The following is a 23,094-nucleotide window of genomic DNA, read 5'->3' as shown; positions in this document are numbered from 1 at the left end:
CGCCCGTCCCGGCCCCGGTCCCCATCCCGGGTCCCATCCCGGGGCGGTGCCCGGAGCGGGTCAGAACCAGAACAGCGGAGCCGGGGCGGGGGGGTGCTGGTGGTCCCGGCCCCCGCTCCCCCGGCGGGGGGGGGGGGTGTTGGGGTGTCCCGCCGGGTCCCGGCCGAGCCGCGCGGGGGCGGCGGCGACGACTCCGCGTCCCGGGGGAGCAGCGGGTCCCGGTGCGGCCCCGGGGCTGCGGCTCCGCCACCTGCCGCCCCCGCCCGCCGGAGCCCCGCTCCTCGGCGGCGGCGGCGGCGGCGGCGCGGCCCCTCCCCGGGGCACGGGGCGCGGGGCCGCGGCGGCCGCCATGGAGGAGGAGCCGCCGCCGCCGCCGCCGCCGCCGTGCCCAGCGCGGGGCCAGCGGCAGCCGGCGGCCGTGAGGCTCCCGCCGCCGCCGCCGCGCCATGGGCCGCCTCGCCGCCGCCGCTGCCATGTCGGCCGCTTTCCTCAGCCCCAGCCTCGCCTTCAGCTCCCACTTCGACCCCGGTGAGTACCGCAACCCCGCGGCCGCCCGGTAGCCGCATCCCAACCTCCGCTCCCGGTACCGCCGGGGGGTCCCTCCCGTGCAGCAACCCCCGTCGTCGTCCCCCCCCCCCGCCCTTCCACCCCCGTCCCCGGTTCAGCCCCGCACCGCCGACCGGCCCCCGGGAGCGAAGCATCCGTCCCCTTCGCCTTCATCGCCGTGAAATGTCACTCGGTGGGCTGCCGGCTCTGCCGACCGCACCGGACCCGCACCGGACCCGCGCCCGCCGGGTTCGGCCGCGCTGGGACACGTCGGTGCGGCGGCGGGAACCGCTGCCGCAACCGGGCGGCGTTTTGTTCCCCCCGGGGCTGGAGCTTGCGGAGGAATCCCGGGGGTCGCGCTGCCTCTGAAGGCATCTCTGGGCTTGAAATGGAATAATACCGGCAGGGATAATGGTGCTGGGGAGAGGGAGGGAGATGGTGCCGGGGACTGAGCCCCCGGCTGCCTGGGACGCCCGCCCGCCGGCTGGGGGGCTTGGTGGTCGCCCCTTGGGCTGGGAGAGCCGGCGGGGGCTCGGCGAGGCGTCGGGGGACGGGGAGCGGGCGTTTTGGGGCGCAGGCTGTTATGTAAGGCGCCGTGTTACGGCCTCGGCCGCGTCGCAGCTGCGGGAAGATGCTGCAGACGCGGGAGCAGAGCAGGGGCTGGCTTTTGTGTGTGTGTGCGTGTTTTGGGGCTGCTGCGGCAGCAGCCTCCCCCCCTCTCCACTGCCTTTCGCTCCGCGGCTGCCAAACGCCGGCAGCCGCCTCTCGCCCTCGCGTCCCTCCCGGTACGGCGATCGCACCCGCGTAGGGCATCGAGAACCCCTCGTGCGCGGGACCCGCTGCCCGCTGAGCAGCCGCCGAGGCGGGAAGCCCCGGCGTGGGACTGTCCGGTGGGGCTGGCGGTGTGCTCGGCACCGGCTCTTTGTTTACCAAACCGGGGAAAACGCGTGTCAGGGTCCGGCAGCCAAGCGTCGGTGCTGCGGCTCCCGCGCCTCTCCCGTCGCCTCCTCCATCACCGCGAAGGAGGCGAAGTGTTGACCGTGCCGGACGCGGTGGTGGCGGCGGAGGCTCTGGCTGTCGGTGCCGGGCTCCTGCATCCCTCCCGGCCGGGTTCCTGGTCCCTCCTTCCTCCACAGCACGCTGCTCCCGCTCCCCCGGCCCTGGATCTGGCGGCTGTGGACGGTCTGAATCCGTGGAGGGATTTAAAAACAAACCATGCCAGGATTCACCAAACCGCGTCCCCGTTGCCGGAGACTTTGTTCCCAGCCTGCTTGGCATTGATTTCTGTTCAGGAGGAAACCTCTTTATTTGCATCTAAAATGCGGTAGCGCTGGGAACGAAGCCGTGTTTTCTGTCCTCAGCCTCCCCGTGTGATTTTTCTCTGGGTTTTCGTGAGGTGCCCCATTTGCTGTGCTAATCCCGTCAACCTGGGGATTTGCAGGGCATGTTTGATTTAAAAATCCTTCTGCAACAAGGTTTCCATCGCTGCCGGTCGCCGCGCTGCCGCGCGCCTGGGCCCAGGGCTCGGCCGCCGCCGTATGGCTGCCACCCACAGCTACTGGCAGGGAGAGGAATTAAAGGGGGGAACAAACCGTGTTCTCTATTTCATGGCTTTGTTGATTTTGTCCGTTTGGCAGCACCTCCTGCCTGCACGGCATCACTGGCCACCCGCGCCAGCCTGGTTTCCCTGGGGTTTGCTTGTGCCAGCGTGGAAGAGGAGGAAGCGCTTTGCAGGGCACGGTGGCACCACGACACTGCGACCGGGGGCCGGGCCGGGCACGGGGGCTCCGGCACAAAGGGGAGCAAAGACACTCCTGGCCCCATGTCCCCACGTTCCCCAGAGAGGGACGGTGGGAAGCTGCAGCGGCCGGGGCTGGGCCGTGGGCTGAGCCGTCCGCGGGGAACGGTGACGGCGATGTCACCTGGAGGTGGAGGTGCAGAGGGGATGTGCTGACAGCAGCAGCCCGGGCTCTGGCCTCACCTTCTGTTTGCAGTGAGGCTGCTTGGCTCAACTGTCGGATGCGTCCATGCCAGGCTGTGCCGGCTGCCCGGGCCGGTATGCACCGCGCGGGGGGATGCATTCACTCCCAGCGCCGGCGGCTTCGGAGGGGGGTCTCAGCCCGGTGGCCTCATGGTTCCCATCTCGCTTCGCCCACCCGCAGGCCAGACCCAGAGGTGCTCCTGTGTGGTGCACGGAGCGCTGGAGCTACCGGCAAAACACCGAACGCCCTGCCAGCGCCACGTCGCCTGCCCCAACCTGTAGCCTGGATCTTCTGGGGTTTCCCATGGGAATTCGGTGCACTGGGCAGAAGTGCCACGTCCCCTGTGTCACCCGAGCAGTGGTTTGCTTTGGGGTCAACAGCACCCTGTCCTCTCGCAGCGAAGGTGACGACAGCTGCTTGGGGGCACGAGGACGTCTCTGTTGTTGGGGGAAAAGCCCGCTCCCCTCCTCACCCCGCTGCCTGCCCTGCCTGCCCCAGCTGCCCTTCCTGCTCCCTGCCTGCACTTCCCTGTCTCAGACCCAAGAGCACATTTTGAAATCGTGAGAAACATCCTTTCTCCCCCACCTATTTCTTCTTCCCCTTTTTTTCCTCCCTTTGGCCACCCTGGCCTTTCATCCCATCCCGTGGTGGCCGGCGAGGTGTCACTGGCTGCTGGTGGCCGTGGCGTTGCTGCTCCGCGCTTCAGCTACGGGACCCTGCTCCTGGACCCTGCGGTTTGGAGGGGTTGTGTGCCGGGGCAGTGTGCCCGCGCCGGGGTCAGCCGGGGCTCGAGGTGCTGGGTGGGGATGGGGGGGTTGAGGCTTAGGGAGTGCAGGGGTTCCCCCCAGCCCGGTGTTTTTGGTCCCGGCTGGCACATGCTGCCATCCACCGCCCCAGGCCACATGGCGGCAACAGCTCGGTGAGTGCTGGTGCTCCATGTCTGGCATCACCATCCACTGCTGGCACAAGGATGGGAGAAGACTTGGGGGTCCACAGTGGCAAAGGGGCCATAGCGCCCAGGAGGACCCTGGCAGCCCAAACCCAGGGCTGGGCACCCCCTGCGCTCCCATCCTGGCACCAACCATGCCGCTGGCTGCCGGTGATGCTGGGGGAGGATGGAGGGAAAGCGCTGCTGGCGCTGGATGCAAAGGGGGATTTGGGGCAGGGAGGTGGGAGCTCCTCGGGCGGGAGATGAAGGTGGCTGCTACAGGGAGGTGTAACGTCCTGCACAGCCAGGGCAGCGCCATGGCCGGCGTCCCATCTCGCCACGCGTTTCCCACGAGGGGATGGTGTGCGGGAGGTGCCAGTGGCGCGGGGCCCGTCCATCTGTCCGGGCTGGCGAGCAGCAGGAGCCGGGCACGCAGACGGGGGGGTGAGTCCCGGTGCCTGCAAGGATGCCGAGGGTGGGCGGCGGTGGGGTGGCACACCGTGAGCCCCCTGCCCCGGCACAGCCTGGCAGCTGGGCTGCCGCGGGAAATGGCGTTGGCGCAGCACTGCAGTGCAGCAGGGCAGCTGGGCCCTGCTTGGCGGGGGGGGGGAACGGATCCAGGCGGCCGGCAGCGCCGCTCCCCCGGGGGTACCGCTTTGCTCCCCCATTTCTCCCCTCCTTCCCTCCCTCTGCGTGCCGCTCCCGCCCCGCTCCCCCGCCCCGCGCACACGGGCGATTGCGTTCTGGATGGCGATACGGATCCCTGTCAAAGCCAATTAGGAGAAATTAATATGCCGGGGTTGAAAGGGCTCCGCGCTTCGGGGCGGGGGGGGGAGCGGGCTGTGACTCACGGGCTCCCTGCCCGGCACTCCTGGCCCTCCATGGGATGCCATGTGCCAGAGCAGCCCACGGGGCTCTGCCCGCTCCGGCACCGCGTGTTCCCGGCCGGAGCAGGGCTCCGATGCCCGCCTCGCCGTGCCGCACAGCGCGCCTCGGCCCAAGCCTTGCTGCCCCGGCAACAACTGGGGGCTGTGGGGCAGAAATGGCACTGCCAAGGTGCTGCCTGGCTCGGGGCTGCGCCGGGGGGGCTGCGCCGTGCACCTGCGTGTGTGGCCACATCCTATCTGCTGACACGAGGGGTCTGCATTTAGCTGGGGGTCTGCCCAGTCCTGGCCGCCTGCAGCCAGGGCAGGTAGAGCGGGCGACTCGTGCTTCCCAGGTTTTGCCTCGTGTGTGTTACGCTGCCTCGCCATCCTGCTAGTTCCCTGGGCTGGAAAATCCGCTCCAGGTCAGGCAGCTCCTGCGCTCGGGTCAAAGGGGCTGTTGGGCCACTCTCGTCCCACGGCTGAGCCTGTTTCTATCCCGTGCCGCACCGACTCGGCTGCCTGGGATGGAGGGAAGGAGATCCCGGCCATGCCCTGCAGCCGCTGCTCGTCTTCGGCTGCTCCTGCCCCGGCGAACGCCCCGGCACAGGGCTTTAAATGTTGGTGTGGGCTGAGCTGGAGGGACCCCGCGGGGACCCGGTGCAGGGCACCAGGCTGGGGTAGCCGTGGGGAGGGCTGGAGGGTGACACTGCTGGCGCGGAGAGCAGCCGAGCCGTGCTGACTCAGCGTGCCCGGTGGCAGGAAAATAAATCTCCTCTGGGCATTAATCCCCCTGACAGCCCAGGGAAGCGTCGGCGGAGCATGCCGCGTGGCCGTCTTAGCGCAATTACTGCCATAATATTGTTTGCAGTCGGCTGAGCTCTGCGAGCCGCTCCAGCCTGGCCTAATGGCCAGGGATACGGAGGGGATGGGGAGCATCCCGGGTTGCACCGGAGCTGGTGCAGGGCTCGCGGTGGTGGTCGGAGCTGGCTGAGGGACAGAGAGGACGTGAGGCTGGAGGGTGTGGGAGGGCTCAACACCAGAGGAAGGGGGAGCAGGTCCAGGATTTCCTGCAGAGCCACTGTCCCCCAGCCCGGGATGAAGGCAGCGAGCATCAGGGGGGTCCCGCTTCCCGTCCCTTCCCTTCTACCAGCCGCGGCCGGCATCCTCCTCTGCAGCCTGGTGCCAGCAGCTGTGTGAAAGTGGTTTGTTTTAATTACGGGAGCGAAGGAAAATTCCAGTGTAGGCAAACGCAATAAATGGAGCAGCGCTGCCCGCCTGGCTGGGCAGGGACCAGTTCTCCTGTGAGTGCTCCCAGGCTCCCATCCTGGCTGTGCCGGGGTGTCCCGCTGCCAGGCTGCTTCATCAGTGTCCGTGGCCCTTTCTCTTTCCAAAATACCTGTGAGGTTGTGTGCACCCGCCGGCGCTCGCCCGCTCTGCAGGCTGCGGTGGCTGCACCCCAGGCGGGTGTTTGGGAGCAGGGCTGAGACCTGCTCCCGCCCTTGGGTCATCCCTGCCGCCATCCCTACGGCAAAGTAGGTTTTTTTCTGGGCTCCCCGGTCTGTGTGTTCCCGTGCACGTTGGGTGACGGGTGATTTGGGCGCCGTGGGGATGGCTGAGAGCAGGCGTGGTGCAGAGGGGTGCCGGGCTGGCCGGTGCCCAGCATCCCCCTGGTTTGTGTTCCGAGCATCCTCGACACTGAGCCCCGCTCCCTGCCGTGCCATGGGGGGGGCAGTCAGGCTCTGGGCTGTGCCGGCCTGCCAGGGCTGTGGTGGGGGATGCCCTGATGGCTGCCTGGGAGCGGGGGGGATCTCCCTGATGCCCACCCCGGTAAGCGGCCCCGGCAGCCGTCCCCTGGCAGGGCCATGCAGGGCCCTCGGCACACGCTGCTGCTTGGGGCCGGGACTGGCCACCGCGACTTCGGCCGGCTCCCGCTCTGCCGGCACCATGGCTGCAGCAGCCCATTGCCGGCGGTCCCCCGGGTGCCCTCCACACGCCTCACCCAATCCACCCAGACGGTGTTTGGGCACGCAGGGCTGGGACGTGCCCTCGGCTGGTGCCAGGTGCTCGGCGGTCCTTGCGGTGACGGCACTGCGCGGCTCTCCGGTGTGGGGCAGGCGAGAGGGGAGCCCCCGGCTTTGCCGCCGGAGCAGCTTGAGGCTCGACAGCAGGGAGGGGAGCCCTGCGGCGGGGGGCAGACCCCCTCCGGGGCTGCTGCGGCTGTCGGACCCCGTGCCCGGGTTTCTGCCTGCTCCATGGAGCATCCCCCTGCCCGTTCGCCTCCTGCATGGGGCCCTGCTCCTCCGCCGCTCCGCTTCGGAGCCAAAGCTTCTCGTTTCATAACGTCGCCGAGCATTTCTGATAAAAATAGGCTGCCCCGCTCCGCGCTGCTTCTCTCCCGCTGTTACGTAAATGCTGCTCTGCCGGCTGGCGAGAGCCTCGTCTTGGCCGGTGCCGCACGCTGCTGGCGGCGGGACCGCGGTGCCGTGCTCACGGGCAGCCCCGGCTGCCGGCATCGCTCCTGGCACTGCTCCTGGCATGGGGCTGGAGGGGTCCCCGCCGGGGCACGGGCAGGGGAGGGGTGGATGCTCCCACCGGGTACGAAGGGCCGAGGTCGCTCCCTGTCCCTCGGGACAGTGGGTTTACCGTGAGGCAGCCGTAGCATCCCTGCTGTCGTGGGAGGCTTTACAGCCCCCGACTCAGACCTGATTGAAAACACCAAGCACGAGAATTTGGTCTAAATAATCAATCGAATCTTGCTTGGCATGCTTTTTTATATATTACTGTTTTCTCAGAAAATGGAGAAAGTTGGTCGCGGTTGGGCTGTGTCGGCTGGAAACCCGGCTCTGCAGCAGGGCAGGCTTTGATGGAGGAACTTCATTTTTTGTTTCTAATCAGGCTGACACGCTTGGTGTATGCACAACAATGATGCGGCTTGGCCTGCACTTATTACAGTCCTAATTTTTATTTCATCATGTTAGAAAATGATGGATGATCTTTTTTTATTTTCCATCTAATTATTTTTTTACTGCTAATTCATCCCAAGATGATAAAACCAGAATTAAGAGACAAGAATCAATCCTTTTAAAATACTTCTGCATTGGTTAAATAAGCCCACATTAAAAGATACATAAGGAGAACAGATTAACAAGGCGTGCCTTGCATTTAAAATTAACTGATCTATTAATCACCGGAGAGGTTGCCCAAATGACTCTGGCTGTTTCTGGCGGGAAAAGGTCTTCAGGGCTCGGGAGTACAGGGTGCTGCTTCCTCGCCCCCCGGTTTTGGCCGGCCACTGCGAGGGGATGCATAGCTCCCATGGCATCTTGGTGGAGGATGCTGTGGGTACCGGCTCTGTGCCAGGCTCCCGGCTGGCATCGGTGGGTAGTGCCAGCCCCGATCCTGCTCCCTGCTCCTGGCTGCTCCTGTGGCAGGAGGGATCTGGGCTCAGGGGTGCAGCGGCCAGGGCCATCCCACTTCTTCCCCGCTGCCCAGCTTCCCAGTGCCTCAGTTTCCCTCTGGAGCTGCAGCCGGACTGCGAGGAGCAGCCTCGCGTTTGCGTGCTAAATGGCAGCGGATGGTTTCTTGCCGCCTGGATGCGTGTGGGTGAGCAGAGCGCTCGTCCTGTGGGGTGTAAAATTGCTTTCCTGGAAGCTGCCCATGGACCTGGGGATTAACATGTTACCAGGGCTGTGTCTATGCTGGGAGAGCTGCCGGCGCAGGGGAACGCTGAGCCTGTGGCTGAAGGTGCTGATGGGGCCTGTGTGTTTGAATCCTGCCCTGCTCCCTGCCCCGAATCCTGCCCTGCTCCCTGCCCGAATCCTGCCCTGCTCCCTGCCCGAATCCTGCCCTGCTCCTGCCCCAAATCCTGCCCTGCTCCTGCCCGAATCCTGCCCTACACCCTGCCCGAATCCTGCCCTGCTCCTGCCACAAATCCTGCCCTGAATCCTGCCCTGCTCCTGCCCTGCTCCTGCCCTAATCCTGCCCTACTCCTGCCCAAAATCCTGCCCTACTCTCTGCCCAAGTCCTGCCCTGCACCCTGCCCAACACCTGCCCTGCACCCCTGCCCAAATCCTGCCTCTCCCAGCTGGGCACCTGCTGCAGGATGCTGCAGCCTGGCCCAGGATGCTGCAGCCTGGGGTGCAGGTCCCAGCAGGTTCACGGGGTGGGGGCCGTGGTGGGGGGGCGAAGGGGCAGGGGAAGATGTGCAGACCATGCTCCCGAGGCAGCAGAGCATCTGTTGCCTCCTGGACGGTCCTGCGAGCCCTCGCCCCGCCGTGCAGTCCCGTGGTGAGCCACGCTCTGTGAATTACAGATGGGGAAACTGAGGCACGGCACTGTGGCTTGCACCAGGTCCTGCAGCGAGAGGCCAGGCCGGGGCCGGGTGGGGGGGTCACGATGTGCTGTGCCCTGCAGCTTTCTGTCCCGGAGCTATCGTGCGTGCTCTGCCCGGTCGGGGAGGATGCTGGGCAGCCCTGCCTGTACCCGGGTGGGTGGGCAGGAGCCAGGTGCTGCCTGCCCGCGTCTGGCCCCGCACGCAGGCTTCGCCCTGGGCTGGGAGCCCTGAGCCGCCGCCGGCCTCTGCGGGAGCCCCTGGCTCGTCCCTTCCGTACACGTCAGCCTCCGCTCGCCGTGCCGGGCTCCGTTCTCCGCCGGGGAAAAGACGAGCGGCGGCGGCCGCGGCATCGTCCCAGCTCGCAGAGCGGCCCAGCGGCAGCGTGCCATGGCCGGCGAGGCGGCCGCAGGCACCCGGCAAACGTGAGTCAGCAAAGGCATGGCGGCCGGCAGAGCAGGCAGCGGCGGCGTGCTGCAGGGCTGGGACCCCACACCCGGCCTCCCCCCACCCCAAGCTTTTTCCCATCCCTGTTAGGAACCGGCGTTCAGGGCTGCGACCTGGGCTGGGTGGGCAACGCGTGAGGCTGGGGGTGCAGGCAGGGCTCTGCCAGCTGCGGGGTGAGCGGCAGCAGCTCCATAGGGTGGGAGGGCAGCGCGTGCCCCGCTGCACCCCGCTGCATCCCGCTGCACCCCGCTGCATCCAGCATCCCCGGTCTCCCTCCGTTGCCATTCTGCTCCTGTTTGCCGGAGCTCGACGTGGGGCTGGGGCAGGTGCCCCCGGGGCTGGAGCCGTGGCCTCGCTGCTGCCACCAAACCCCCGCCTGTCCCCACGCCGCAGGGCTGGCCGGGGTGAGGGGTCGGTGTTACCTGGCTTGCACGCAGCGGTCGGCGCGGGTGGGTCGCTGGCCCGAGCTGGCCCTGGGTGCTGGGGGCTGCCTGAGTGATGCAGCAGTTCCTGCTGGCCAGGCTGGAGGATGCACCGAGTTGGCCGTTCTCAGCCTGACCCCCAGTGGTGAGGCCGGCTCCGCACGAGCGGGTTTTTTTTGGGGGGGCGGGTAGTACTGCAGAGCTGCAGCTGGAAGAGTCCCCTGGGACCCCCACAGCTGGGATGGGGGGGGGTCATGATGGTGCCAGGCAGGGCTGCGCAGTGGTCCCAGTCCTCCTACGGCGGTTCCCCCCCGACACCTACCCCGGCCTGGTGCCTGTACCGGCGCGGTGTGCAGGGCTCAGCCGTGGGCTGCTGCTCCCCCTGCCCCACCAGTGCTGCCACCATGCTGCTCCCTGCGCGGCGGTGCTCTGGCAGCTGCTGCTGCAGGTGCATTCGACCTGGTTTTGGGAGCATTTGGCCTCTGAAACGATGCCACATTTCCCATCGCCATACTGAATGCCTGTGCTGTGGTTATGGGGAAGGGCAGCGCTTGCTTGCCCGGGCAGCTGGACAGTGACAGTGGGTCACGGTGGTGGTGGTGCCCCTGCCCCAGCGTGGGACCCTGCCCAGGCTGGGCTGGTCACAGCTCCCGGGTCGCCGGTTGCGCAGGTGGGGAAACTGAGGCAGGACCGGCCGGACCTCACCGGCCCGTTGGTTTGGACAGTGGTTCGTTTGCAAAGCTCCAGTTCCCGAGCCGCGGCCGAGGGGCGGCTCAGCTGACGGTCCCTGTTGGAAAGGCTTCTGTCGCTGCGCTCTGCTCCCCGTCGACGTTCAAAAGGCTCTTTTCAGTGAGTCATTTTCTCTCTTGCTGTCCCACTATCCAGGGAAAATGGTGACATTCGCGGTACAAAGTGTGTTCACCATGGAAACCAGCTGAAAGGAGGGGGAACGCCACCCCCTGCTCCTCCCAGATTCTGCTTTGCATCCACGAGCCTTAGAAGATGGCTCTTGAGCTCCTTCGCAAGCACCAGCAAAGAGTTTGCTGTGGCCCAGGCTATGCCAAAGCACATGGGGCCGGTGCATCGGCTCACCACCGTGCCGGGAGCCAGGGTGCTCCATGCCCGTGCCGGGCAGTGCCTGGGAGCAGCCGTGCACTGCCAGCTCCCGCCGGGGCGGCAAGACCTTTCCCCAGACCCTCTGTGCCCTTCAGGTGCTTTTCTCAAGGACACACGGGAGCTGGCAGCACGGCGTTGAGCCCCGGTGTGGGTGGCAGCAGAGGGACGGTGTGGTCGGGGCGCGGGGCTGGTGATGGGTCGATACGCCGTGGCCCGTGTGCAGGAGCCGCGTGTGCGCCATGGGCATCCCCGAGGGGCTCGGCACCGCGCTCGGTGGCCTGGGGAAGGACCTGGACGGGGGTTTGGGTTGGGGGGTACGGCTGAGCAGGGCCGTGGGTTAGGCCCCCCAATGTCCCGTGGGGCAGGCACCGTGCTGGGCACCGCGGGGCTGCGTGCGGGTCCCCGGCGAGGCCGGTTCCGCTGGCAGCACCGTGGCCTTCCGGCTTCCTCCCACCACAATCGCCCCGGTTGTTCGGGCAGGCTCTGGGCAGAATAGTAATGTGGCAGCTGCAGCTGGCGGCAGGGGCCTGGCAGGGACGGGCAGCTGGGCCGCGACCGCCACCGCCGCCACCGTGGTCCCTGCCGCCCCGAGGGGACACGGCGCAGGCTGGAGTGGGGTGAGCTGGTGCCTGGAGGGATGCGGTGCCCGGCCGGAGCAGCCGTGACCCCATCCTCGTGGCCTGCAGTCTGGAGCCGGTGCGGGGCTCGGGGACAGGAGCTGCGGTTTGCCCGGCGGTGCTTGCACGTGGGACAGTTTGGGGCAGAGGCAGAGCTGTTGGCGTCAGCAGGAGCTGGTCTGCTTTGTGCCGGGCTGGGGGCTCCCGGCAGCACTGGCAGGTCTCCGGCAGACCCTTCCCTTGGGGGTCTCATCTCCGAGCTCCGCAGATGGGACAGGGCAGGAGCCAGCTCTGCCTGGGCACTGGGGACCATTTTCCCATCCTCCCGGCTCCTGCAGGAACAGCATCCAGCCGGCCTCGGGATGCCGCCTCGACCGGGGCTGCTGCCGCTGTTGCCGTATCCACCGAAGGGCAAACCCTGGGGCCGCAGCTCTGCCGGGCAGGGGCGCGTGGGACCCCTGAGCCCGTGCAACCCCTCTCCACGGGGTGTCATTGCCACCCTGCATCCATGGGGACAGGACCCCTGTCCCGCTCCGTGCAGGCTGCCAGCAGGGTCCTGCCTCGGCTCTGGGGGTCTCTCCTGGGCTCCCCACCCGTCCTGGGCACAAGCTGAGCCAGCAGAGGGGGCACAGCGGTGCTGGGACCCCCTCTCCCCCTGAGTGCTCCCTGCCAAAGCCTCCCTGAGCCCCAATGTGCCCCTGCATCCTGTGACCCCCCCACCCAGGCAGGACCCCCCGACACAGCCTCATCCCTCCCCGGTCCCCCCCCTGCTCCCTGCCCTGAGCCCGTGCCCCTCCTGTCCCTACAGACGGCACCCCCCTTAGCGAGCTCTCCTGGTCCTCCTCGCTGGCCGTGGTGGCTGTTTCCTTCTCGGGGCTCTTCACCTTCATCTTCCTCATGTTGGCCTGCCTGTGCTGCAAGAAGGGGGACATCGGCTTCAAGGTGAGCTGGGGGCGCAGGGACACGGAGGGCAGGGGTATCCCCGGGCCAGGCTTGCCCAGGGACCCGGGGCAGCAGGGGGGCTTCTCCTGGGAGCCCAGCGAAGGACGGAGGCACCCGGAGGATCCCGGTGCAGGATCCCCCGCTCCTGCCAGGGCCAGCCCCAGCACCGGTGCAGGATGTGTTCCGGCTCAGGATAGCTTTGCTCAGGGGGAGCTCAGCCCCCCTCTGCCTGCCAGGGTGCTGCCAGGTCTCAGCATCACTGTGGGTCATATCCTGACCCAGCCAAGCTCCCTGCTCTGCAGAGCCTGGATCCGCAGGGCCCAGCATCTCTGTGGGACGTATCCTGACCCCATCCAGGCTCCCGGCTCTGTGCAGGGCCAGGCCACGGCACGGTTAAGGGCCGCAGCGGTCCAACCCGCACGCCCCCGGGGGTGGGAGGCACCCTGACCTCACAGGCACAGAATGTGCCGAGAAACGGTTTTTTTCTCTAATTGCTGGGATTTTTGTGGAGGCTTGCGGCGCCCGCGGCGGGAGGGGGTCAGGCGGAGGGGGGGGACACGCGGGGCCATTGTGTAACCATCCCACACCGGCCGCAGCACCTCGCCGTGCCGGAGGGGAACAATGAGTCCCCCCGTGCCCCCGCACCGGTTATATAGGGGTGCACGGCCGGGGCCGGCCACTGCCCGTGTCCGGCGCGTCGTGGCACATGGCACACGGCGAGGCAGCACCATGAGGCAGGGCTGGGCAGGGCGAGATGCTCACCATCGCCTACCTGCTCACCCGGGCGGCTTTCGGGAGCCGAGGGCTGGCCAGACGGCGCAGCCAGGTAATGGGATGGGGCGGTGGGGAGTGGGTGCCTGTCCAGGTGGTGGTGGTGGGGGTCCGCTGTCAGGGTGCAGACCGGATTGTGTGCTTGGGAGGGTGTGATTTTGGGGTCCCCGTGCCCGGGGCGGCGGGCAGAGGGGCGCGCGGGGCAGGTTGCTGGCAGTGGGGAACCCGCAGGGTCAGTTGTCTCTGCTCGGTGTGTGCCCCCCCACGTGCCCCCCGGCCCAGGAGTTTGAGAACGCCGAGGGGGACGACTACGTGACGGAGCTCTCGGCCCAGGGCTCGCCAGCCCCCCAGCATGGCCCCGAGGTCTACGTCCTGCCCCTCACCAAGGTCTCCCTGCCCATGGCCAAGCAGCCCGGGCGCTCAGGTAAGCCATGCAGGACCCCCGAGCACCGCGGTTGGGGGTCCCGCATCACCGTGCGGCAGGGTGAGATAGGGGTGGTGGGTCTCCCCTGCTAAGGAGGGACGGCTTCAGCAGAGCCCCGGCTCTGGCAGGAGCAGCTCCTGGGCAGGGGACGGGCAGCCGAGGTCCCTGGGGAATGCTGCCGCTGTCCCTCTGGGCAAGGGTCCCCGGTGGTCTGTCCCCAGCCACGTGCATGGCACCATCCCGGGGGAGCAGCGTGCGCCCCGCTGGGGTGGGACAGGACCCGGGCACCCCGAACTGTGACACTCGTTAGCCCCGGTCCTGCGTAAACAAGCCCGCGAGTGGGAGAGGAATGTGGGGGGCGCCTGGCCGCGGCCCCCTCCCGCCCAGCATCGCTCCCCAGCCTGGAGAATGGCAGCAGTGTGGCGGGGCCGGCGCGGTGCGAGGCGGCGCGGCACAGCCCAACAATGGCCCCATTGCTGCCCGCCCTTGGCATGGGTGTCTGAGGGGCAGGACCCGGGAAGGAGCTAAATGCCAGAGCTCCCACTGGGCTTGGCTTTGCTCTCCCTGGTCCCTGGGGAGGAGAAAGGGCAGGGAGCCAGCTTGCCGCCACCGCCCGGTTTGGGGACATCGGTACCCCCACGTCCCCCGGCAGGCGTGGCTGCGGAAGGATGCCAGGATGGGAGGATGCCCTGGCTGCAGGGTGCCTGGGGATGGCTGCTGTCGGGGATGCTCCGGAGCCCCCCGGGGCGATGCAGGGCCTGGCACCGCGCGGCACGGTGGGGATGCCAGGGTTCGGCCGGGACCGGCGGGTAACGCAGGCAGGCTGGGCGGGCGGGCAGGAGGGCGCGCAGGCAGCTGGATGTGCTCTGTTACAGTGCAGCTCCTCAAGTCGGCGGACCTGGGGCGGCAGAGCCTGCTCTACCTGAAGGAGATCGGGCACGGCTGGTTCGGCAAGGTGAGCGGCAGGGGCAGGGTCCCCCGGGGATACCCCGATGGGACGCTGGCCGAGGGGCCGGGGCTGCGCGAGACGGTGTTCGGGGTGAGGAGGGGGTGCACGGTGAGGACGGAGGGGACGAGCCTGTCCCTTGCCCCAGGTGTTCCTGGGGGAGGTGAACTCGGGCATCAGCAGCACCCAGGTGGTGGTGAAGGAGCTGAAGGCGAGCGCCAGCGTGCAGGACCAGATGCAGTTCCTGGAGGAAGCGCAGCCCTACAGGTACGGCCGGGGTCACTCCGCCGTGCTGCTGCTGCACCGGGCACAGCCGGGAGTGGGGATGCTGGTGGATGGCGCCTGGTCCCCTCTGTGCCATTTTCGGCTGCCGAGCAGAGCTGTGGCTGCCCCATGGAGGTGCCCAGCCGAGCTCTCCGGGCAGCACGGCTCCGTCCCGGCCCCACTGTCCATCTGCCTGGGGCTCATTGCGGCAGAATGAGGGCTGTGCCGGGAGCCGCTGGCCGCGGTGCGGGGGCAGCGGGCTGTGGTGAGGTCATGGGCAGAGTGGGGCCGAGGGGGAGGCACGGAGCTGCTCCCTGCCCCAGCAGAGCTGAACAAATGTCCCTTTGTGGCATGTCCTGGGGTGCTGGGACGTGCTGGTACCCGCTCCCGGCGCTCCCGGCAGTCCCCGCGCTGGCTCCCAGCGCAGCAGCAGAGGAGGCAGGGAGACGGTTCCCCAGGGGCTGCCGCTGTCCCCCCAGCCCCAGCCGGCTGTGATGCCGACATGCCCCCGTTGCTCTGCCCCGCACAGGGCTCTCCAGCACACCAACCTCCTGCAGTGCCTGGCCCAGTGCGCCGAAGTCACCCCGTACCTGCTGGTGATGGAGTTCTGCCCGCTGGTGAGTCCCGTGCATCCCCCTGTGTCCCATCCCGCTGCCTGTGGAGCTGCCGTGGGGCTGGGGAGCGAGGTCTGGTCGTGCGGTGCCACGGAGGGGATGGCCGGGCTGCAGGCAGGGCTGCAGGCAGGGCTGCAGGCAGGGTGCGTGGCAGTGCTCTGCCTTGCTGGGCACGGCTGAGCCCCCGGCGAGCCGAGCGCCGGGGAGGGTGACGGTGGCACTGCCCTGCAGGGTGACCTGAAGGGGTACCTGCGGAGCTGCCGGGGGGCCGAGGCCATGACCCCAGACCCGCTGACCCTGCAGAGGATGGCGTGCGAGGTGGCCTGCGGCGTCCTGCACCTGCACAGGAACAACTACATCCACAGGTAGGCTGGCCTGGTGCCCCGGGGTGGGGTGGGGGGATGCTGGGGAGGTTCGGATGTGTGGGGACCCCAGGATGCCGGCGTTCCCGCCCCACCGCTGCTCCTCCTGCCCAACAATATCCTGGTGCTGAGTGAGTTGCAGACAGAGACTCCAGCATCAGTGATTTTGTTGAGGAGGGGGGTGCGCTGCCATCGGGGGCCACCGGACCTTCCCCACCTGAGCCAGGTTCTGCAGGTGGGTCCCCATCAGGGTCCCCAGTGCTGTGGTTGGGGGGATGTGGGTTTCCCGGCTGTGCCGGAGAAGGACTTTCCTATGGGCATCCCGGCCTCGGTGGGCCCTGCCGCGCTGCGGGGAGGGGGGTCTCGTGTGTGCCCCATCTGCGTGACCCCTCCAGGGCTGAAGGAGCCGCCCAGGAGCCCGGCCCCGTGCCAGGGCTCACGTTGCCTGGGGACACCCGCTTTCTGCTTGGCTCAGCGTGTGATGGATGGACGGACAGACGGAGGCGCAGCTGGAGCCGCGCAGGCATTCCTGCTGTGCATTTGGTGGCTGGTTATCGGCACGCCCAGTGTTCAGCAGTGAGACCGCTGGCCCCGCTGCTGCACGGCCGTCCCGCTCCCACTGCCAGCCCGCTGGCCGCGGCGCTGCCCAGAGGGTCCCCAAGCATAGACCCTTGGCCCCCCGGGTGGTGGGTGCCCCTCCTGCCCCTGGCGGCGGTGGTGACAGCACCGGGCTTTGCTTGGCAGCGACCTGGCCCTGCGGAATTGCCTGCTCACCGCCGACCTGACAGTCAAGATCGGAGACTATGGGCTCTCGCACTGCAAGTACAAAGTAAGGCTGGTTTGGGGGACGAGGGGGCTGGGGGCTGCATGCTGGGACCCTGCAGCACACACACACACACACACACACACTGCACCAAGCCCTGCAGCCCCCCTCCACACACACATCTCCCCTCCCCAGCGGTGCTGGGGCAGCCCCCTGGGCTTTGCTGGGGCAGTGGGGGGGTGCTGGCCCGCAGACCACCCTGTGACAGTCTCTCTGTGCCCTGGGACCAAGCTGCCCCCCCAGGCTTGTCCCACTGGACCGGCAGCTCCCCCCTGAGCACCAAGAGGGGGTTTTCTCCTGCACATCAGCCTGGGGGCTGTCTGTCTGTCCTGCCTGCCTGTGACTCCTGGCAAGGCTGAGATTGCAGGGCTGGGGCCAGGGAGTGGAGGGGGGGGGGCGGAGGGAGGAGGCTGTGGGGCTGGAGGGGGCTCAGGATGGGGAGATTGGGGGAGCAGGCGGAGGGGATGAAGGATGCGCTGGCAGGCAGAAAGGAGAGGTGGGTACCAGGAGGAGCAGAGGATGGGGCTGGGGCGAAGGGAGCAGAGCACGTGCTGGGGGGGGGGGATCAGGGACCTGGGGTGCAGCGATGGGGGGCTGGGGGTGGCGGGGCTGGGGACAGCTGTTGCCGCGGTGTGGCCAGTCCTTTACGCGTAGGTTTGACGTTCTCTTCTCGTACTGACCCTGCATACTTGGCAGGACGACTACTTTGTGACGGCCGACCAGCTGTGGGTGCCGCTGCGCTGGATCGCACCCGAGCTCATCGACGAAGTGCACGGCAACCTGCTCATCGTGGACCAGACCAAGTCCAGCAACGTCTGGTGAGCAGGGTCTGGGGGGGGAAAGGGGGCTGCTGCCAGGCACGGCACGGGCTGGTGGCTGGAGGACGGAGAAAGCACGAGGGCAGCCTCAGTGGGATGCATCAGGGTGGCTCATTTTTGGGGCTGCCAGTCGGTAGCGGGGTAGGGGTCTCCCCGTGCCCCCAGCATCCCGCCCTGCCCGCAGGTCGCTGGGCGTCACCATCTGGGAGCTGTTTGAGCTGGGCAGCCAACCCTACGACCACTACTCCGACCGGCAAGTGCTCGCCTATGCCATCAAGGAGCAGCAGCTGAAGCTGCCCAAGCCCCAGCTGAAGCTCTCGCTGTCAGAGCGCTGGTGAGGACCCGGGCCGGGCTGCGGCCGCATCCTGCCTCCTCCCTCTCCCCGTCCCCAGGCGGGCAGGGGGGGCCGGGGCTGACCCTCACCCCTCGCCGCGGCAGGTACGAGGTGATGCAGTTCTGCTGGCTGCAGCCGGAACAGCGACCGACGGCGGAGGAGGTGCACCTCCTGCTCTCCTACCTCTGCGCCAAAGGGGCGACGGAAGCGGAGGAGGAGTTCGAGAAGCGCTGGAACTCCATGAAGCCCAACGGCAGCGCCAGCGCCAGCCACCACGGCCCCGAGCTCTCTTCCTTCCCGCTGCTGGAGCAGTTCTCGGCCGACGGCTTCCCCTCGGACGGAGACGACATCCTCACCGTCATGGAGACCAGCCACGGCCTCAATTTCGAGTACAAGTGGGAGCACACCAAGACCGAGCACTTCCAGGCACCCCTGGGGTCCCTGAGCCCCAGCAGCGCCGCCCGCTACCACGACCTCTACTACCCGGCCACGACCGCGGGGCGCCTGAGTTTGGGGGTCTCGCCCTCCTGCTACGAGTGCAAGCCGCCGGGCTGCCCTGGCCTGCCGGCGCCCGGCGTGGTGCCCATCCTGGGCGCCCACAGCCCCTCGCTCGGCAGCGAGTACTACATCCGCATCGAGGGGCCCGGCGAGGGCAGCGCCGAGCTGGACTACGCCGTGTGCGCCTACAGCCCGGCGGGCGAGCGGGGGTCCCCGCACCCCCCGTCCTGCTGGAGAGCCCAAGGCGCCCGGAGCGGCAGCACCTACGACTCCGACAGCAGCCCCACCGTCTCCCTCAGCATGGAGCCGCTGCTGGGCCACGCGCCGGCGGGCGAGGGCTCCTGGGAGTGCGCCGAATACTACCCCTACCCCTGCCCGGGGCGGGAGCCGCGGGGCTACGAGCCGTCCCCCAGCCACGGGGCCGAGGGGTACCTGCTGGAGGAGGAGCCCGCCCAGCCGGGCAGCCAGGACTGGCCCATCCCCGGCTTCCAGCCCAGCATCTTCGCCGACCCGCTGGGCGTCTCGCCGTCGGTGAACTGCGCCTACAGCCCCCGGGGTTACGGGGAGCCGCGGGCAGCCCCCCCGGGCGGGCGACCGCCGGGGCAGAGCGGGGCCCGGCCGGACTGCGTGGCGCTGGAGCTGGGCGACGACAGCCCCCCCGGTGCCCCCCGCCCGCAGGGCGCGAGCCCCCCGGCTCAGCGGCATCCCTGGGCCTCCAACAGCTCCTCCAACAACAACATCGGCGGCGGCGGCAGCCCGGCGTCCCGCGAGCCCCCGGCCGGCGACAGCTGGTGCTACCGCCGCATGATCACCTTCCGCGGGCTGATGGCCAAGCCGCTGGGCACCGTGCCGCGTGGCCAGCCCCAGCTCGGGGGGTCTCCGCCGGGCCACGACTTCCGTCACCCGCGGCAGGATCAGCCCGCCGGCACGGCCGGCGGCTCCTCCTCCCCGTACCGCTCGCCCTCCCTGCGGCGCCAGGCCTGGCACGGCCGTGACTCATCAACCTCCGGCCGCTCGCAGGCGGCGGCACTGGCTGGCAGCCCCGGCATGCCGTGGGGCCCCGGTACGGCTCCGCCGGCCGGAGCGGGGGCCCGGCACGATGCCCGCCCGGACGAGAGCACGGAGGGGAGCGGCCCTGCCCGCAGCCCGCTGCCCCGTGCCGTGGCTCCACCGGGGCTGGGGGAGGCCGCCCCCGTGGCCGGCACGGCCGCCCCGAACCCTGGCCCCCCCGCGGAGCCCAGCCTAGACGGCGCCCAGCCCGTGCCGGAGGCCTCCGAGGCCTCCGCGCCAGCGCCCGGGGAGGCCGCCGCCGAGAGCGGCGCGTGTGCCGCCGGCGATGCGGACCAGACGCCGGACAAGACCTTCTCCGGCGCCAGCTTCCCTGGCGCAGACGAGGGGAGCGACGAGGACACGGCGGAGCTGACCTCCGGCGTCTTCACCGACTTCTCCGGGGACTACGTGGAGCGGGCGGAGGCGGCCCCGGCGTTCAAGTCCCTGCAGAAGCAGGTGGGGACGCCGGACTCCCTGGAGTCGCTGGACATCCCCTCCACAGCCAGCTCCTGCGAGGTCTTCAGTCCCACCGCCTTCGTGCCCGCCGGCCAGCCCAAGGCCCTCGACAGTGGCTACGACACCGAGAACAACGAGTCCCCCGAGTTTGTCCTCAAGGAACCCCACGAGCCCCGAGAGCCGGAGGCCTTCAGCCAGCTGGGGAAGCCGCCCCCGGGGCTGCCGGGGGGTGAGGGCGAGGGTTCGGCCCCCGAAACGCAGCTCTCCACCTCCCTCGGGTCCGAGCTGCACGGCCTCGCCGAGAAGAACCCCTACCGCGACTCTGCCTACTTCTCCGACTACGACGCCGAGGCCGAGCGCGGCCCCAAGGACGAGGAGGACAGCGACGGGTCCCGGACCCCAGAGGCGGAGGAGGGTTCCCAGTCCCCTGCGCAGGACCTAGGGCGAGCCCCCGGGCCAGCAGAGGACCCGCTGCACCCCCCAGGGGCGCCCGGCAGCCCCCCGGCGGCACCCGGAGTCGCAGTGGCAGCGGACGCGCCGATGGCGGGGCTTTTGGTGGGGGACTGGCGGGGGGCAGAGGACGGGAGCGCCCCGGCCGGACCCACGGGGCAGGTGCCTGGCACCGAGCAGCGACCCGCTGGCACGGGGCTGGTGCTGGGCAGCTCCCCGCGCCCCAACGGAGACGCCTGTCCCCCGGGCTCTGCGCTGCCGAAGACTTTCTTCTTGACGCCGGTGCCGGCGAGCCCCGGGGAGTCGGCGTCCATCGGAGGGACCCGCGTGCTGGAGGATGTCCCCGGACTTGGGGCAGCTGCGGCTGGGGGCGAACAGACTGTGCCCCCCGTGCCGGGGCTTGGGGAAGCAGGGCTGCCCCTGGAGGGGACCGGGGCGGGCGATGCGCCGGGGGGTCCCAGCACGCTGCTACCGGGGGACGACTCGCCCCCGGGACTCTCCCCGCTCCCGTCCACCCGGGAGCTGCGGCCGGTCACCCCTGAGCACCGTGAAGAGCCGGAGGAGGAGGAGGAGGACACGGAGGACAGCGACGAGTCGGACGAGGAGCTGCGCTGCTACAACATCCAGGAGCAAAGCGAGGAGAGCGAGGAGGAGCCGGCGGCCGTGCCCATCGTGGTGGCCGAGAGCCAGAGCGGCAGGAACCTGCGCAGCCTCCTCAAGATGCCCAGCCTGCTCTCTGAGGCCTTCTGCGAGGACCTGGAGCGCAAGAAGAAGGCCGTCTCCTTCTACGATGATGTTACCATCTACCTCTTCGACCAGGTGGGTAGCCACGGGGTGGGCAGAGCCGGGTGCCGGGTGCCGGGCACGGCCCCACGGCGTTTTTTGGATGCCGTCCTTGTGCACGGGGACCGGTGGTGGGACCCATCCCCAGGCATGCCTCCAGCGAGGGTCCCTTCCCGCCTGTCTCCCCTTCCGCAGGAAAGCCCCACGCGGGAGCTGGCTGAGCAGAGCTTCCCGGAGCCCCCCCAGCCTTCGGGGCAGCCCCCCGCCGGTGGCAGCCCCCCCAGCCCGGCAGACAGGCTGGGCGCCTCGGACGACTCCTCAGACGGCAACGCCTCGGAAGAGAGTAAGGGGCTGGGGGGGGTAATGGGGGGGAGGCGGCGGGCTGGGCTGGGGTGACCCCCGTGGTGGGCTCAGTCCCCTCGCTCCGTGTCGCAGGCGGTGGCTTCGAGTGGGACGACGACTTTCCGCTCATGCCGGTGAAGCCATCCCTGATGGCCTCGCTGACGGGGACGCCGGCAGAGCCCGACCCAGCCGTGCCCGCCCTGGTGCCGGCGCAGAAACAGGTGCTGCCTATCCAGTTCTCCCGGTTCACCGTCTCGCCTGCCCCGGTATCCCGGTTCTCCATCACCCACGTCTCCGACTCGGACATGGACTCCATAGGAGGTGAGTCCCAGGACCCACCGCCACCCCCGGGGGTCCGGAGAGCTGCTGTCGCCCGGTGACAGCCGCGGTGGGAGCCGGGAGCGTGCGGGACACTCTGCCCTCGTCGCCTGTGGGGACGGTCACGTCCTCCGAAGGGCCGGGTGTCCCACGGGAACACCGGGACCCACTCATGCCGCCTCTCCGCTCGTTGCAGGCAGCAGCGAAGACGGCGACCGGGAGTGAGCCAGCCGGGCACGCTGGTCGGGCATTGCCCCGGTACCGGCGCGGGGCGGCAGAGGACGGCGGGGCCGGGAGCGGGGGTCCGGCCGTGGGCTCCCAGACTGCGCTCTGGATTTTTTTTTTAGACAGATTTTATCGGAAGGAGCTCGTTTGCTGCTGCGAGTGGGAGCGGGGCCGGCGCGGCCCGGGGCCAGGCGGTGGGTGACGGCCGTGCGTGCGTGTGCGTGTGCGGGTGGCTGTGTGTGTGCGTGTACAAATAGTCACATATATATATATAGACATATATATATATATAAAAAAATTATAGCATTTAAAGGGTAGTGCCCTGACCTTGCTAACATTTGCAGAGTGTCCCCCCTCAGTGAAGTCCCCCCGCCTTGGCTTCTTGCCCACGTGTGCTCCCTGAGCCGGTGTTTGTCCCCGCACCCCCTGTGCCACCCCCCCCACCCACCCAGTGCCGTGCGCTTGGCCTTGCACCTCACTGCCGGTGGCCCCACACGGCGGATCGGCCCCCCCACGGCTGCCCCACGGCGTTCCTGAGCGAGGGGGTCGCCGGCTGCTGCCGCTGCTTGATGTCGCCCCAAGTTCACCTGTTCCCTAGCCGGGGCTGCCGCCGGCTCTCGTGATCCCCCCCGTCCAGGGTGGGAAGCATAACTTGGGGGGGGGGCTGGGGAGCTCCCCCCCTCCCTTGCTTTTTGGGGAACAGTCCCGGCCCGGTGAGGGACCCCGAGGGCTGGCGGGACCCCTGCCCCGCTGCGGCGGGGAGTGGCATGGGGAGGGCTGGCGGAGGGGATCCTGGCTGCCCCCCATGTGGGGTGGTCCCCCCCCCGGGACCCGCCAACCCGACTATTTTTGTATTTAAAGAAAAGGATAAAAAAAAAAAACAAACCCAAACCCACCCTAAAAAAACAAAACTTGCTGTCGACAGAACCCACATTGATGCGATTTTAAGTTATTGCTGCCAAAGAGACATAACGAGTCGGGGGGTGGGGGGGTGGGGCGTGCTCGCGGTTCTTTGTTCATTTTTTTTTTGTTTGTTTGTTTGTGTTTTTTTTTTAATTGATTTGAGGCTTAGGATAATTGTGCAATTCCAGCTTCCAGAAGGAAATGGAAGTAAGCGGAGCTGAGCGAAACCTTGAAATCAGGGCTGGTTCCTTTGGGGTCTATAGACCAAACCCTGAGGTGAGAAATGTACCCCCGCTTTGCCCCACACACCCCCCCCTCCCGGCCCCCACCCCATGTCCTGCAGCCCCGGCGGTCTCCTGCCGCCCGGTGCACATGGGGCGAGGGCACACGTACTCATGCGTGGACACACACGCACACATGCATAAACACGCAAACGCACATGCACCCACATGGGGATGAGGCTGGTGCCGGGGGTTTCTGCTCCACACCGGGGCATGGTGCTGTGGGACGAGCCCGT

General features: G+C 68.5%; 1 protein-coding gene across 3 annotated transcripts; it reads left to right on the top strand.

Annotated features, from left to right (window-relative positions):
* The first annotated feature begins 392 nt into the window (after positions 1-392).
* Positions 393-21,986, top strand: AATK (apoptosis associated tyrosine kinase). Of its 3 annotated transcripts, none has more exons than XM_075044172.1 (14): positions 393-528; positions 12,063-12,196; positions 13,250-13,391; positions 14,267-14,346; positions 14,486-14,604; positions 15,131-15,218; positions 15,447-15,580; positions 16,322-16,406; positions 17,097-17,218; positions 17,403-17,552; positions 17,657-20,825; positions 20,985-21,132; positions 21,225-21,452; positions 21,646-21,986. In XM_075044172.1, the coding sequence occupies exons 1-14, from the start codon at positions 447-449 to the stop codon at positions 21,672-21,674; spliced, it is 4,710 nt and encodes a 1,569-aa protein (XP_074900273.1). In that variant the 5' UTR covers positions 393-446; the 3' UTR covers positions 21,675-21,986. The 3 variants fall into 3 exon arrangements, with proteins under 3 accessions (XP_074900273.1, XP_074900272.1, XP_074900274.1); XM_075044171.1 differs by having other exon boundaries at positions 21,204-21,452; XM_075044173.1 differs by lacking the exons at positions 393-528; positions 12,063-12,196 and adding an exon at positions 12,791-13,022 and having other exon boundaries at positions 21,204-21,452.
* The last annotated feature ends 1,108 nt before the right edge of the window (positions 21,987-23,094 follow it).

This window comes from Buteo buteo, chromosome 13, assembly GCF_964188355.1.
Source record: "Buteo buteo chromosome 13, bButBut1.hap1.1, whole genome shotgun sequence".
NCBI classification, from domain to species: domain Eukaryota; kingdom Metazoa; phylum Chordata; class Aves; order Accipitriformes; family Accipitridae; genus Buteo; species Buteo buteo.
The sequence above is the reverse complement of the archived record's forward strand: the minus strand, read 5'-3'. Positions and strand labels throughout refer to the sequence as shown.

Coding starts and splice junctions, on each gene's coding strand:
- AATK (XM_075044171.1), top strand. CDS start 447: ATGGGCCGCCTCGCCGCCGCCGCTGCCATGTCGGCCGCTTTCCTCAGC. Junction 529..12,062: donor CAGCTCCCACTTCGACCCCG/GTGAGTACCGCA, acceptor CTGTCCCTACAG/ACGGCACCCCCCTTAGCGAG. Junction 12,197..13,249: donor AGGGGGACATCGGCTTCAAG/GTGAGCTGGGGG, acceptor CCCCCGGCCCAG/GAGTTTGAGAACGCCGAGGG.